The 16652-nt window shown below is 41.7% G+C and overlaps 1 protein-coding gene across 1 annotated transcript in view; it reads left to right on the top strand.

Annotated features, from left to right (window-relative positions):
- The first annotated feature begins 495 nt into the window (after window positions 1-495).
- Window positions 496-16652, top strand: part of amon (prohormone processing protease amontillado) — a 36547-nt gene continuing 20390 nt past the window's right edge. The window contains exon 1 of the mRNA XM_022832381.2: window positions 496-1863. Within this exon, the coding sequence (XP_022688116.1) occupies window positions 1651-1863 (213 nt within the window). The 5' untranslated portion in view covers window positions 496-1650. The remainder of the gene's footprint in view (window positions 1864-16652) is intronic.

Below are 16652 nucleotides of genomic sequence, written 5' to 3'. Positions count from 1 at the left end.
AGCCAACGAGCACTTTAAGCCTGCTAACTTGCGCTGGCAGCTTTTAGTAGCTGTCGGCTTTTACGGGTTCCAGTACTAAAACGTAGCAGCATTAGCAGGAATAGTGATGGCTAAAAACGATTATTACGGACTCAGCATTGCTTGAGGCTCTGGCTGTTTGTGTAATGCGTTCCTGCTGTCGTTGCTGCGGCCTCCGCTGGCGCTATATTGGCTCCCCGTGCATTGTTCCCCGCTGCTCCTGCGTGCAGCAGGAGCCGCCGTCGTTGTTATGATGTTTTGGCAGCAGCAACGACGATAGACGCCGCTGCTGCCACTGCTATCGGAATAGGATAAGACACATCGCGCTCGGTTTGTCGGTGTCTCGCTGAGTTTTCGGCTGCCTGTGCCATATGTTAGCAGACGACGTGCACGTGCGTCACTTCCCGCTGCGCGCGCATACTGAGCACTGCTGCGAGGGGTTTTTTCTAGACACTTTTATGGGTACGGAGGGCCGGAGACGACGTACAGTGGTAGCCGTGCATGTGTGCGTTCTGTGTTAAGTCTCGCTGGCAGTTGGCGCTGTATCTGTCGGTTAAGCGCGTGCGTGCGTGCGATTTGGCCGTGTGCCTGTTTTAGGATGTTGGCGACCGTCCGCTGCCGAGTTCGGAGTGTGTCACTTGGTTAGCTCGCCTGATGGTTGGTTGACTGCTTCAGCGAATCGGAGAAAGACGAAGACGACAGAGTACGCTTGCGCTGCAGCAGCACTGTGCGCTCCCGAATGCTGTTGGGGCCGGATCGATTCCAAATCGGAGTAGTTGGGTGAGGGGTACTTTTGGTCACCACCAGCGACGACAGCAACCCATTAAACGACGACCACCACGCGACGCGCCTGATCTGCTGATTGCTGTGGACTGCGTCGCTGTTGGCAAGCACGAAGGACAAAGGACAGCAGGCCGTTCAGTAAGCAAAACTGATTGGCAGTAGAAGTACAGCGCGGTGGGCTGCTGGCAGACGAGGTTAATACCATTAGTTGGCTATAACAGAACTGATTGGTGTGTGGTTGCCGCCAACACTTTCCAATAAAGAAAATTAACGCAGCTACCATCATACCCATTCCCATTGTCATTGCGGGTCGCCATCGAGGCCAAAAACATAACCGCTAGTCGAAGATCCCAAAGGCGTTTGGAGATAGATCCCAACAAAACAGCTAACAGCCTGTTTCATATACGGAAAGCAAGCTGCCTCAACACAAGCAGAATAAACATCAGCCCCTGAAACAGCGGCAACGAGAAAATCAGCAGTTATCACAGCAGCGCTTTTCAGCCGCTGCAATACCATTAGTTAACTATTGACGTCGTACGTTGATTTGCGCTGTCGTCACCGAAGCAATAGGAAGTTATAACAGACGGTAGAAACAACCGTGCTACAGGCGAAGTCAACCAAAATCCTTGGACGACAGCACTTTGTGATGGTAGCAATGCGCCAGTTCTGGTGTTATCAGATTATTGCCAGCATGGTGTATCCTGCTCTGTAGTGAACATTGGACTTGGCTGTAGTAATACTGAAGTGCTGTTGGTGTCTAGGTAGCTATATAGAGCAGCAGCATCGGGTTGGTAACGATTCCGCGTCCTGTCACGCGGCGTCAGCTCGAGCGCTTGCCGCCGCCGCGTGATGCAAGTCGTTGTCCAAAAATCTGCTGCGGGGCTAATATCCCTGATGGCAGTAGCGGTCGTCGTGATCGGCCTTGTCTCCGAATCGGCCGTTGAATGTTCACCGCACAACGAGGTGTTTACCAACTCATTTCTCGTGCGCTTTCGCCGTGACATGACCCGGAAGGAGGCATCCAGCGTAGCAAATGTGCATGGTTTCGTAAATCTCGGTCCGGTAAGTAAACAGACATATATATGCGAATAAACTGAAATAACAGTAAGGATAAAACGATGGCAGTACTACAGATGCTTACCGCAGTGTGACACATGAACGTTTTTTATGTCACGTAAACATTCGACGGGCCCCCTTCTACACGTCATGTAGTATTCTAACTGTGCACTCGCAATCATGACCACTGAAACACTCTAGCATCGTACTTCAGTGTAGAATGCCCAAGTATAATCTTAGATAGTGATTTTCTTCAACCCTTTCTCTGTGTCAAAAGATCATATAGTACTCACATTGGCGGTTTAGCAAACGAAGCGTTTCCACCTCGCTCCCTCCCTCAAAATGCCAAAACACCTATGATGCTATACAGGTAGCGACATTTGCTTTACCAACGTTCATGTGTCCAGTTATAAGCGCAGTATGCATGCATATATATACATGACCAATTTTCCATTATCGACGCACAAGTATGCTCGTGCAGATCGTGCGATCGATGTCCATTTCTTCTATTCACCGATTGGTTGTCTTGGCTAACTGGCAAAAGCACCTTCGCCAGTCAAACGAGGCTAGATAAAAGCAAATGAAAACCTTGTCGTTTTCATCGTAGGGCAGTGTTATCCATTTAGTGCGCAAAGCAGCTATTATATAATCTCAGCTTTCCAATAGATATGTGATGCATTCTGCTACTTACTTCTGTTTCCATCAACTAGATAACAGTCCAGTTGCTTGCTTGCACAATCAGCTCCTAGGTTTGTTTTAGCGTTTCCCAGAAATAAAAATTGTCCGATTTGTGAAGCCATTGCGCTAAGGGCCCGGCCCTTTTGGCTAAATGTTGGCGCGTGCCTAGGCTCACACTCATACTACTCACTAATTGTGTTTGATAAGATCCCAACTACAAAAGTCTACGAGGCAATGCCCTCTCTTTTCTCATTGTTTTTGTTGATTAGTAGAATTCCCATTACAACTAGTAATGTGCTTAGAAAAACGTTCGCCATTTAACAAACGCCTGCCTACCTGGCTACTTTTCTGTTTAGCCTCGAATGGGCTGCCGCGATCCGGGTCGTGGCATACTGCCTTTTTAAAGATTCCCTCTATTTAGCGTTATCCTTTGACTATGTCAATGGCCCCATTTATATCCGCAATTAAGCACCGCTTACGTCCCATATGGTTCCCGACTTGTAGGCAAGGATAAACACATCGCTTTTGTCCTTAACCGGATAGAATGAGAACCGCAGTAAACACGTCATCTTGCGATACAAATACATCGTAAAAAAATTTTGCTTTGTTGAACTTTTGCCAGTACATGGAACGCTGTGCGGTGCCCAAGCGAGGAAAGGGACCTGAGATCGACGATGCCGACGGGCAAAGTTAAGTCCAGCACCAGGCCTTGGAGATGACAAAGAAAATGGTGATATGAACAGTGACTTGTCTCGTGAGAAAACGATCTAGATCAGTCGGGCGCAATATGGCTATACTTTTTGTATAACGGCACCATGCTAATGCTAGACTAACTCGGACCGACTTAAGTACATCTGAAGTGGCTTACTACAGTAACTGCATTTTGTGGGCGTCGGTCATAAGGGACAAATGGAACGATAAGATCCTTGCATAGAATATTTGCCTAGAACCTAGATTGGCGGAACGTTACGTCTGCAGGGTTGCTGATGGCGGTAATTTACCACAACCAGTTCTCTTTCCTAGTAAATTATTCCACCTCGTGGAAGCTTTTGCATTCTGGTTCCAAGACAAGCGTATGCCCGATGTTCGTATACAAAGTTGTATGACTTTTTAACAATGGTATCAATTTAAATGTGTACATGTTTTTTTTACTTGTTGTTATTTCTATGGCCACTATTGATTAATTACTTTGTCAGAACAAAAGACTTGCTTTAGTAGGTGCGTTTTGGTATACCACTTCTATAGGTTGCGTACCGTAGAATACTTAACCCTGCTGGCGTTTTGCTGTCATTGTGGCAAATAAACGCATCCATATAAAACTTCGGTGCATTAAATACCACGCATGTTTACCTTACCTATTTTCTGAATCAGAGTCCTTCGAAAGGAATACTCTGTATACACGAGTATCGATCTCCCTACATGTCAAAGAATCTCTCATTAATATACCTCAACTACATGTTTTCATGATCCTTGAGCGATGTCCGCACTGGATCGCATTTCGTTGAGGCACTTCATTCATACTAATTAAGCTCGCTTAATTTAATAATAATATAAGAAATAAAGGTAGCACTTGCAAGTCAATAAATCAGTGCTATTCATATTTATGTTCCGTTTCTTTCTTCACGACTGTCTGTTCAATCAATTTACCATAAATATATATACATACAGTGGCTGAGTCATTTGGAAGACCGCTATTCACAGTCGTTTTTACGAGACCATCTCGCTATTCTGTTATTTCTGGCCATCTCGGCAATCATCGCTGTTTTATGGCTTCCTCTATCGCGGTCCGTTTGCTTTTCTCTTCTCGCATCTATCAAAGGACTTCACGGTGACAATGGCGACGACTAACGGTCACGCTAAAGTACGCATCGTAGGAAGTCTTAAGGATGTTGAATGTGTTCTAGTGCTGTCACAGAGGACATTTTTCTTTGTTCCACCATGATCAGCTCTGAGAGATGCCTAGATTGAAAAATTTGCGGTAGAAGAAGGTCGACCTTGAAAAGCTCTGAACTTGAGCACATAGCTTCGCTGGTGTCCTGTCCCTACTGAGAAGACAACGAGAGAATCAAAGTGTAAGTGAAGGCGCTAGGGGCCGACAAGTACAGTCAGTGAGTGGTTGCTTGCTTTGAGTACCGCTTTCGAAGAAGCAAGCTGATCGTTTTTAGAACGGATACAGACATATAACGTGCACACGTGCATAAACGAGCATTTTTAATATAGCATGCATTACAACAGCGAAACAGCTAACCACAGCAGTACTTTTTGCGGCAAAGATTTGGCTGAATCGGCACTGAGCGAACGGGAGGTTAACTATTACGCAGGAGTAACTAGAGGTGGCAGATGATATGGGGTGTTGTTTTCGTCACCTATGTTCTTTCGTTTTCAATTAAAAAGCCGATAAAGAACGGGCAATGAAGTTGGTTTCCTAGTAGGGACCACATGTGGCACGCGTAAACTGCTATGGTGGTGCCTGTATGCACGCAAGACCCGCGGAACATATTTGTTTTTTTTTTTTTTTGTTAAAATACGCAACGCTGTCGTCAAAATACCTTTGTTTTGTATATTCACCTTGCCTATACTTAAAAACTAAGTAGCTGGCAGTCGCGAAAGAGCTAACAACATCTTGTTGCATATAGCGTAACAACAGGCCTGGTGAATAACCCTAGATGACTTTCCCGCTTTACACCCTAAACGCTTTTAATCAAAAACATGAAATCGCGATCAAGTAGGTAGCCGTATGATGCCTATTTTGAAACACCTGTTTGTTCGTTTGAATGCTGACTTGTACGAAACTCGCTTAGTATTACGCAGACTGCCAATATAAAAAAACGTAAAAACCACAAAAATTAAAAATGTACGCCAAGCAAAAATACATATAAAGAAACCTTTAGATTGCGTCCAAACGTTTTGAGATACGTGGGGTGCTTACACGAAAACTTATGCAGTACAATACACAAGAAGGCGTAGAACATTTACAAGCAGATCTAACCAGTGAAGTTAAGGGACGTCACTTCAACGGGAGCCAGACACCCCGGTTGCCAAGATGATTCAAGGCATGTATGTCGAAAACGGGTTTGAACGTAAAAATGTACACTACCGGCTCTAGGTAACGTCTGGATCATTTATATTCGATACTGCATACGAAATCATTGTATCTTAAATTAATCAAAGGTCCTAGCTTCAAAGTACTGGAGCTGCAACCGCACTAAATTAACGTTTCCCAGGAAAGGCCTTTCATTGTTAAAATGCCGTCCCCAGCTTCATGACAACTATTGGTCCTTCTTGCTGCTTTATTAGAGCATTTTGAATAAAGTTGCCACTTGTCGAATGAGCTAAGCTCATGATCGCTCGTTTTGAATTTACCGTATCCTATCCTATGGAAAATTATACCTGTATAGAATAGCAACAGTAATCGATGGTGCAGTTAGGCAGCCTCGATATTCCTTTTCTTTGAAAGTTATTTAAACTCTTGGCACAACAGTGGACATACTTTTCCGAAGAAAGACAAAGAAAAACCCTTGTCGAATCGAACAATTTTGAACGAAGAAATTGAAGTGTTGACATCATCTGTGTTTTTCTTCTCGTCTGCTATCTTACTTGTGGAAAAAAACGCACATGTTTAGCACACGTTTTTGAACGCTTTCACTGCCTCATGCCTCTTTGCCTGATATTTGTCAAAATATCGATAAAAACGACGAATCGCCATAGTAGCAAGACTGACTTAAGGTATTGAAATCGAATTCGTAAGAAAACGAGCATGTCGACGTACTTCCTGTATTGTTGAAAGATGACATGGCTTAACATCACACGATAGCACTATATGTTACCACTTTTTTGTAAGAGGCACCGAGACCTGATATTGGCGGACAATGCAAACACAGAAAGCAATCATTGTCTGCCCTACACCTGGCCAGAGAAACACACTGACATCTATAAGTTTGTTGTGAAGGTCCCCCCTCTTTTTTCTGACGGGAACAAGACGCCGTTGTGATATCCGACATCAACAGGCACGTAAGTACAAGCCTACCTGTAATGATGACGTGAATGGCACTTATCTTGGCAATAAGACAGATGTACCAGCAATTATACGGGGAACCTTCACTTTTTTAGCTTTTAGTAGTCAATCATCAATTACAGTTATCTGACACGCACAGACTAACCTGGATGGATAGACACAGGTGCGATCTGTACACGAACCCAGACTTGAGCTGCACAATATATGACGACTGCATGATATTGCTTTTGATGCCCGCATCAGAAGTCACGGGAACACTGCACCATAACCAAACGTAATAATATAAAGGTCAGGAAGCGATGAAATCATAAAACCGAGCCAAGAATGTGTGTACTAGTGTCTATCTACGTGCAAAGAATACATTCGAGACTTTTTGTATATCGTCATTGTTTATGTCGTGCATATTGTAACTGCCGCGATCGCAATGATGACCACCGTTTAATCTTTCTCGTTTCCTATGGCGGCCCTCTTCCATTTTAGGATAATAGAGCCAATTTATTGATTATAATTCTTGCCATGTCTACAACCCCCAATTTCCTCGCGGCCATTCGGCAATCCAACGACCGATCGAGTAACAGCAATAAAAGTGAAAGTGTACATTGTAAGAAAATGTAAGGGAGAAGAAAAAAATAGAGAGGCTTTCTCATTTTGTCCTACCCGGTAAAATCTACTTCATAAACTCTATTACTCTGCCTAGGACTGTCACTCTGTACGCTTCAATTTTTGACTATGCATTTCCAACGCCGGGAAGATGTACTAGACGTAGCGATAGTCAGCCTGCTACTATCTTGCGTGTGATAGAAACGGTCCTGGTTTTTCCCTTTTCTGATACCTCGCAGCCAATGTAAAGACATAGGCCTAACGGAGCGCCATCCAGCTCAGTTGCTTGTTGCCATTTATTCGTTCATATCAATGCTCAATCCGCTTGTTTCTCTTGTCGATTCTCGCAAATTCTTAGTTACCCGGTCTATAGGAGAAGGAAGTTGAGGACGAGTTGAGTTAGGGGATTATTACATGCTAAGGCTTTCAAGGATGCGCGCGAGGTATAAATGAGCAAATGTAAAACTCCGGGCATATCGGTGGAGAAGAAACGGTAAAGAAAAGCCAGGCATAGGTGTCTGTGAAAGAACAAGGCCTACCAGGACATGACCTAAAGAAACAAATGAAGCGAAGTCAGCAGACGCGAGGAAAGCAAAAACGGAAATCGTTGAAGTGCAATAAACACGAGAAAGAAAGATGGATGAGATTCAGAAAAGGCTGTCGTGATTTATATATCCAAAACGATACGAAGCAATAGACAGTTAGTTAGACTTAGATGAAGTTCGATTCTGTGGCGTCAGTTCCTTTCTAGTCCTATCAGTCGTCATCGTCGCCGGCGCTCGCGTCATTGCTGCAGCAGTTTAGAGGAAAAAGCGGACTAAAAGGATTGGATAATGGCAAATCGGGCTTCATCACTGGAACGCATGAAAAGTTATAACCCAGAAAGGATGGAGAAAGTGAAAAGGGGATGAAGTTATCAAGGCAAATGATAGGCTTGTTGGCATATGCTAGTGGGCGAGAACTCGGTTATAATTAAATGATATCGAAACCCAGAAAGAAAGAACTTCTAAGACTATCAACTGGCATTGGACCTTGTCGCGAGTAAAAAGGATTTGCTGAGTGGTTAAGTTAAGCATACGAGGAGAGGGGTGACGTAAATAAATCAGCAGTGAGGTTATTCGGTTCTCATCCATTACGAACGGTGGCATTAGTGTCTCAAGTGAACCAGAACGATAATTAGAGCTATTGTGAGTGCCACTAAAGTTAACTGCTGAAAAGGCCTAAATGGGTGCAAAGCAGAATTTTTAAAGAGCTTATTTTAGGGTAATTAAGTAATTCCTGCTTTAGTTCTGTTCTTTCTTTTTTTGAAGAGAAGCGCGCAATGTTACGGCCGGCTTTCGTTATAGCGATGAGATTAAAAGGAAAATATTTCTTGGAAGTTTGAGCCTGTTATGATCACTGAGGTGACGAAACACGTCACAGCTACGAGTGTTGTTACCGCGGTCATTTTTGACAGTAGACCGCAACGCATACAGTGATTGAATGTTGCAAATGTAAATTCGTTCTATGGCCACCCTGGCAGTAGTGGGGTTTTTCGTCTATTACGAAAATATTGATTTCTTTCTTTTTTTGGCAACCCTCACTCTAGACAGTTGTCTCCTGCCCGTTGAAACATATTGTAAATATGACTTTCAGTATTATCAAACTGAAATAACCCATTTGGCGATGTAGTCAATCTCTGACGTTGCCTTTCGACATGAACAGTAATGTTCCGCAATGAAAGTAAATGCAGTGTTGCAGACCGCTTATATTTTTTATAGCTGAGCCAAATTTGAATGGAATCTAATATGGGAGAGTAGATTTGGATTTTAGATGTAATACATGTGTAGTCAATTTTTCCTTGATTCCGCACCTTATAATAATACACTTTGGAACACTGAATGATTATTCTAAATGCTAAAACTCATTAAAATGGTTAAAAGGTAAGCAGGAAGAGTCTTGATCATATGTTGACAAGTTAACAGATTTTCGGTGCAAGTCACGCAATGAGGTGCAAATGCACTAGGTGTATTTTTGTGCAATGAACATTAAAGCTTCATGCTGTTAGCTCGGCCGCTGCTGTTTGTCCTTGGGAGTTATACGTACAAATATATACATTTCTCAGGACATCCTTTCTACTTATCCTCGTGTGTAGTTAAGCCTTCATGGGCTGTACTGCTCCGTAATCCATATACAAGTGAACTACTTGGCCCCTAAAATAGAGTATGTGATGCGCTCTCGGCCCTGGACGCTATACTCAGTTATGTTTTAGGGAGTGGCATCGGCTGCTATAGTAGAACGCAAAGGTGTACCGCATTTGCGGACACCCTACAATATACCACATCTACAGAACGCAGTTGGTATGAAAGCATAAACAGAGGGCTTCGTGCAAAGTTGCAGTCCATATAGATGCTGTACAGCAGGCAGCAGAAATTGCTTTAGTCGCTCGTCTGATGTTGAATTGTCTAGATTTCGACACGTATTGTAATGCCTATTTTATTGATACCCCTTTGCCGAGCTTCGTTCAACATGAACATGTTAATAATACGAGCAGAATAAACATTCATTTTGTCGATGCCCGGTAAAAGAGGCGACCATGTATGAACGAACCATCGATACGGTATTAAAACCTACATCATGAACGTCTATCTGCTACAACTACCCGCTTGAGCAGAATGTATCAAACTTGAATGATCAGATGCTCAATAACAATAAAATCTTTTAAATGTCAAACCTTGCGTAAATATCTAAATCAAGTGAATGTCAGAAATAAAAAAGCAAATACAATGGAACTTCATCGACACTTCTGGATAAGTGGGCCTAAAAGGAAGTCCTCCAAAGGCAATAAATGCAACAGTTGAAGCTTGTGGCGTGCAACGAACAGAATGGCTCCATTATAATTGCGGAATAACGCTCGAAGCTAGGTCGTGCTATTGCTTTCTAGTCTTCTGCAAGTGGCCTACCTCGTTTTGTTCAGCCTTTAGGAAATAGGACGTTTGTGTGCGTGTATATGCCGGTAATGCCCAGTTTGTCACACAATACAGCAATAAAGAACTGCCATTTCATTGTCCTATTCTGGTGCCATTTACTCTTGTGGCTGCGAAAACAATGGTTCCTTTCTCAGCTAACATACACACATATACCTGGCTTCCACCAGTAGCGGCAGCGGGACGGCATCAACCCTAAATAACTGACAACAACCGGTTAAATGTAATAATACTTTTGTCGATGTATACATTAACTAGAAAGATGAAACCTACGTAGGTAGGTCGACAGGCTGGGCCACGTACGGCGATATCCACGACCAAACTAAGGTCAAAGGGAGCAAGTGACCGCTGGTTGGAGCTTTGATTCAGACCTGTGACTTGCAGGTTGCACTGCTAATATCTCTTCAAGGGAGCTGAAATAGTGGCGAGAACAGCCGAAGCCCTGCGTAGTGAGCTGTAGGCTCATAACTGCTCAACCATAGTATATCTCGTTCGTTCTTAAGTAATTCAACTAGAACAAGTAGCGACAAAAAACGATGATGATCATGGCTGGATATTCCCTAACTGAGCTAAACAACAGTACAAGCTGATATTGAAGTATAGAAACGTACAAATTCCGGAGGAAAACTGGTTTCTAGGTAGGAGTAAGCGGCGATAGCATGCAAAAGTTAGTTAGCTACAGTCAGACGCGGCTTTTGGTATTTATATCGACGGTCGCCAGGTAAAGACAGCTGTGGTAGTCTACAAAAGCCAGCGCACCAGCAAAATGTAGCCTTGGTGATATTACTCCACGAAAATGTAGATGTCGAGGAGAATAAACCATCTGAGGGGTAACAATATGTACGCCACCAAGTTTGTAAAATATATCATTCTTCTGGCTGGAAAGTCCGCTCGAAATGATATACGAAAGAATATCTCGAATGATTTGTTAGGGCTGCTTTATTTTGGTAGGTAGAAACTGTCTGAATTCAGTATTTATCATCTACACGTTTAAAAAATCCTAAATATTCTGTAGTAGTTCTAAAATTCTGAAATAGTTCTGTATTATCCTTTATCGTTGCTTTTCTGCTCAATTTATAAAAACGACTCAGGAGTTGGAGATAATTTCGGTAAATATTTTCCTCGACCGAAAAGTTGCTTTGGATAAAATTGGTCACCGTCTGCTACTATACAAAGCCAGATCTGGGTATTGACGAGTGCACGCTAAAATGCCTCGTGTTGGTTGTGGGCATCGTGAAAAGTTTACGTCTGTTTTTTTCTACCCCCTGTAGGGTTCCCCGAAACAGATATGCTTCGTCATTTTTATTCGCCATTTTGTGCTTGATACGCATGCTTGCACCCAATCTGATATTTTAACTACCTCAAATGCTTAAAAGGTTAGGTTCTCTTGCCTGCAGGAATTCGTAACTGGCAGATTTGCTTGTTGGTCATTCAGGTAAAAATTGAATGAAGCTCTTCATAAGGAGATGTACGGTTTTCAAAATGGCATAATTAGAAAATGACGAATAGCGCCACCATCGCCACCATCCTAGATACTAACGCCATGCATCTGTTTTGTATTGTCTCAAACTTAGGGCGCAAAGGTACCTGGGCTCTTAGAAGGCCTTTTAAGGGGCCAGTTGCAATAAACCAACCTTATTAAAAATGTTTTCGAGTTCAGATCTAATAATTTAAGGTGAATATTGCATTACGAGAACTCGATTTGCGCGGCATATAAGCAGGTCGATCCATGATCCCTCTGAATTTCTCATGCGATACACAAGCGTAGATAATTTTCTCACGTGAATCTTAAACTGACAAAACCAAAGACCTACATATATACACCCTTCTCTAGGTGAGTAAAAGTTCCTTCAATTCATAATGGCGTGGATGGTTTAGATCTTTAAATATAAACATCACATAAAGCGAAATATCTCGAAAACGCGAACATTCTTGTCAGCACACTGATGATAAAGATAAAGATAATGTGTTTATGCATGAAAGGCCGCGTTTCATTAGAAGGTCAAGAGCTAGCGCCGTTAATCCTGTAATATTAATGATTAGGTGATAAGGGTTTAGGCTATGTGCAGAATGGGCACATTTTATGTGGGCGCAACTTATTATAGTGAAAATAATTGCTTACAATCTAATAAAATATCTGTTCTTAGAGGCGTTTTCCCCTCTCAAGTTGCGGCGACAATTTGCTGTTGGTTCCTATTGGAATATTTCAAATAAACTTTATATTATATGATAATGGAACACGGTTTTTGAGGAACAGAATAGATACAGCTGACGGATTAGTGGAACAACTTCTGGAACTAAGTCGCAAATGCAAGGTCAACGTTAGAAAACTGTCTTTCATTCCAGTCTTATAACCTTTTGCGAGGTGTTTCGCAGTTGACGTTGATCTGGTCCCCTACAAAGCAAAGAAAAGGCCCTTCTGTTTAAGCTGACAAGGGACCGACTTAACCCGTACGTAAGCGATGAACGTATGGCTTGATTTATGTCCTTCCTAAAGTTGCAACGACATTTCAACAATGGCTGAGGAATAGAAAAATTAGTACGCTGCAGGGATTGAGGTAAGGCCAAATGACACTGTAGGAAAACAACAATACGTTAGAATAACGCAATGAAAACAAGTCATACACTTCTTTTACATAGGCAACTTACCTAATCGGTAATATACACATTAGCTGTACGACCGTGATGTAAATATTTGCTCGCTTATTCAGCGCACCTTGGCAACTGATTGACGTTGCAATTTCTACTGACGTTTGAAATAACATCGCTGTTTAATTAAATTTAACTTAGTTAAATAGTTATAATAACAGTTTCAACAATAACAATATATTTTACCAACAAATTCATGTGTGCCTTACTGTTTCAGACTGAGAATTCAATAACTTTATAATCGTTAATTAATACGGTGCGGCACGTTACTGAGAGACCTCTCTAACGAGAGGTCGTTTCACGTTAAACTACAACGGCTGCTTCTATTGCAGAGCAAGCGTTAAGCTCTAGTCACGTGCAGCCTAAGTCATGCTAAAAAAAAAAGCCATAAAATACCTCCCGATATATAGGATCAAAAAGTTATTCGTTAATATTTCATATTTTTGTATGATCTGCAATAACAAATGCTGCTGTAATTTTACGTCGGAAATTTTGAATGATGTCAACGTTGTCTATAGCCGTCGTGTGTTGTAGTGACGTAATAATTTCAGGAATAAAAGCTTATTCATCTGACGTCACGACTCTCGTAGTAGGAGTTTGGTTACTGTTAGTCCGTGATCGGAACGGGAATCAAGTTCACTTAGTGCGCCTGATCATGTTTACGTATGTGCATCTTTTCTTATCTTTATGTACGATTTTCTTTGATACCAGGAATTTTATATACAGTTCAGCAGCACAGCCAGTATCTGGCGTTTGCGTGCGTACACGTAACGTCAAAGTTCATAAATAAACAAATGATCGTTTTATGTCGTGAAATAGCTTTTTTAACTGCTTTCGGCGATTCTGGTAGTTAGCCAGGTTGACAAATATGGCTAACAAACAGACATATTTGGTCTCGAAGGTACTCAACAGGTAGTAATTACGGTGAATCGCAATGGTGATGGCGATTGTTTTACAGTGGTAACCCGTTTGGATCAAAAATAATGATCTGTGATGTTAAGGGCTAATATTTGCTGGGCCTAGCTTTGGGATTAGAATTAACCGTAATTATTTCCTGTTGGCTAGTTTCGTTGCGATACGTATTCCACCGTCAAGCCGATTTAATGTCTTTTCTTCCAACATGCACTATTTGGTTATCCTTCCACTTTTACTTTGAGCTTCGTGTCACTCTAGTAACTTTATCAAGATTGCACGTTCCACTTAGAGGATTAACTTTCAAACTACTGTATATAGGAGAATGAATCGGTGAATGTAACGTCACCTGATTAAGCTTCTATACGTGTACCATATTCATCGACAGATATTTATCTTCGGTGTACAGACTGAATCATATACTTTCATCATTACCTTATGATAATCCTATACCTCATGACTACAAAAAGAATTGTTGAGGTGTTAGTTTCTTTAATCAGTTCAGGGTAATGTGGACTCTTGTGCGACTTTGATGATCCAATAGAGATGGTATCTGCTGACCTGTCTTCTACCTATGAGCGATCTCCAGTCAATAGCAATCTAATATTTGGCGTTTTTTATTAACCGGTAGGCTTACCGGATGGCCATTGGTACGTATTAATGAAGACTCCAAATGGCTTTCAGCAGTTCCTACCTCATAGCTAAGCTAATCCATTACGCAAATTATGTCGTTGCAATCAGCTCAAATAGAACGCCCCAAAAAAGAAGACCTGTTCGTTGTGCGGAACTACCAAACTTTACTCATACTAACCTAAGTAAAGACATAAGCACAATACACATAATGATCGTATGATCAATCACAACCTCAAGCCCCACAGATATTAGAATTAAACATACCGGCGCATTGAACAGATAGACTTTAAAGTCATGTAATGACTTTAATAATTATCATTGTTTACTCAGAATGAATTTAAGAGGAAGAGGATCTTACATTCGAATCAGACTTAATTTAATACATTGTAAAGTATAGAAGGCATTAGTTGGCAGTCAGCTGAACAACGAGCGGCAGAGGCTTGTATGATTTTTCCCAAACGTGGACGATTACGAAGCACGATGAAGCATCGGACTGAGGCACACGAAATTCTGTCCAGGCGAATAAATGCCAAGAGGCCCTGATAGGATGCTTTTGATGCTGTCAAGGACAATGATTCAAAAACAAAGCCAAACGGTGACCTCTGTGGTGCTCGCTTTTATTGTAATTGTTGTGGTTACTGCGTTCAACAAAGGAAAGCATAGAACAAATTCATAAATAAAGTAAAGCTTGACATAACAATTTCATTGTTGGATGTTTAAGGCAGTTGTACGCGACCCTCGTTGAAAGCAAGCATCTCTTGGCCATAAGAGCAGAAAAATTAAAGTTCCTTGACGCTTTGATTTTTCGTGATTAGAGGTAGCGTTTGCTTGTCAAATCGCATCGCCAGGGCAAGAAGTGCTCATAGGATTCAACGAGGAATAGTTATTTTCAGTTTGCGATCATCGGAACATTTCAGGTGCTTGGTTTGTGGATTTATCATTACAACTCTTATTTGCTCAGTTCAAAAAGCTCGAGTCATTAACTCACTTTTGGCAGTAAGGTTCTATTTATTTCGCACCAAAGACATCCAGACATCTGCAACGCATCAAAATTGCAAAAATAATTGAAATTTCGGGTTCTAGGAACCAATTGTGACTCTTCGAAAATGATGGAGTCGTTGTCCTAACGCTTCGGTGCCGGCTAACCTGTATAAGAATACTTTGTGCCCCCTTAACCGCGAAAATTTTCCTATTTACGTGATGATCAGTGATGAACAATTGTATCCAACAGAGCTGATACAATGATTAAATAATATTTTGTCTCGCTCTTGAGAAAAACCTTGTTTCGGTGTTTTGGCAATTATCCTGGGAAACTCACGTTGTTATGGTGCTCGGACTTCTCAACCTGTTGTCGATTTCCAGGTCAAAGGCAAGCAATAAAAGCTATGCAAATCGATCAAGAGGTTGATGCAACATATACGTCTCCTAGTGGGTCCTCATGGATTCGCATAACCCTCTTAATGACAAAGGATCTAATTGAAACATACCTGAAACTTGTAATATCTGAAAGAAGACCTATATAGGTTATCTTTTCCTTTTTATTTGTAGATAGCTTCGTTTCGTGTTTCGTGTATTTAGCTCAAGATCTATTTAGAGTGATGAAGCTAACCTTTCCCAAATGACACAGAAACAGATACCATGCGTATGTTTTCTCTCGATTTGATACTGAACGATTTCTGCCTTGCTCATTGGATCGCAAACTTTTTGTACAAAGTCGCTACGGTACGTAGACCAAAAAGTCAGTGGAAGTTCTGTGGAATTTTTTATTTAGTGGAGGCTGGAGGTTATTTTAGAAGCTGACTGCTGCTTAGCCGCTTGGGAGGAATTATAGGAGTAATACTTTGTATTCGTTTTTCTTTTTTTTGGTAGGCCTCACTGACTAAAACAATCCAGTCTTTAAACACGCGAAAAAAACCACAGAGGAAATGCGGCTGATATGCATTATGCTTCAGGGCCGCTAGAAGAACAGATGTCCTTGCAGTCGCAAGCCGTCAGCACGTGATGCGTAACTTAGCAGTGAATCGCTTTCATCATCCTACCTCGTTGGTTATCATCACAGGATCCCTAGCCAGTTTTCAAAGCAGGATGATAGACCTATTTGCCACCTAAGGATAACAACTGGCAATATCTGTATTAAAATATACTAGAATAAGGGCTTGCATGTTAAGCAGCATTCTGAATCTAGCTCTTGTAACGTATGTACGAAATTAATGTACGTTATAGAGAAACAAAAATCATCCGATTCATCTACCTGAAGAAAACATGGTGGATACCTCCTTAACGAAAACGTCTATGAACCACGAACCTGAATGTGTTTAAACAAAAAGGATTATTTTAGATAT

This window comes from Varroa jacobsoni, unplaced genomic scaffold (genome assembly GCF_002532875.2).
Source record: "Varroa jacobsoni isolate VJ856 unplaced genomic scaffold, vjacob_1.0 scaffold_389, whole genome shotgun sequence".
Taxonomy (NCBI): domain Eukaryota; kingdom Metazoa; phylum Arthropoda; class Arachnida; order Mesostigmata; family Varroidae; genus Varroa; species Varroa jacobsoni.
This window is presented reverse-complemented; position numbering and strand designations above follow the sequence as displayed.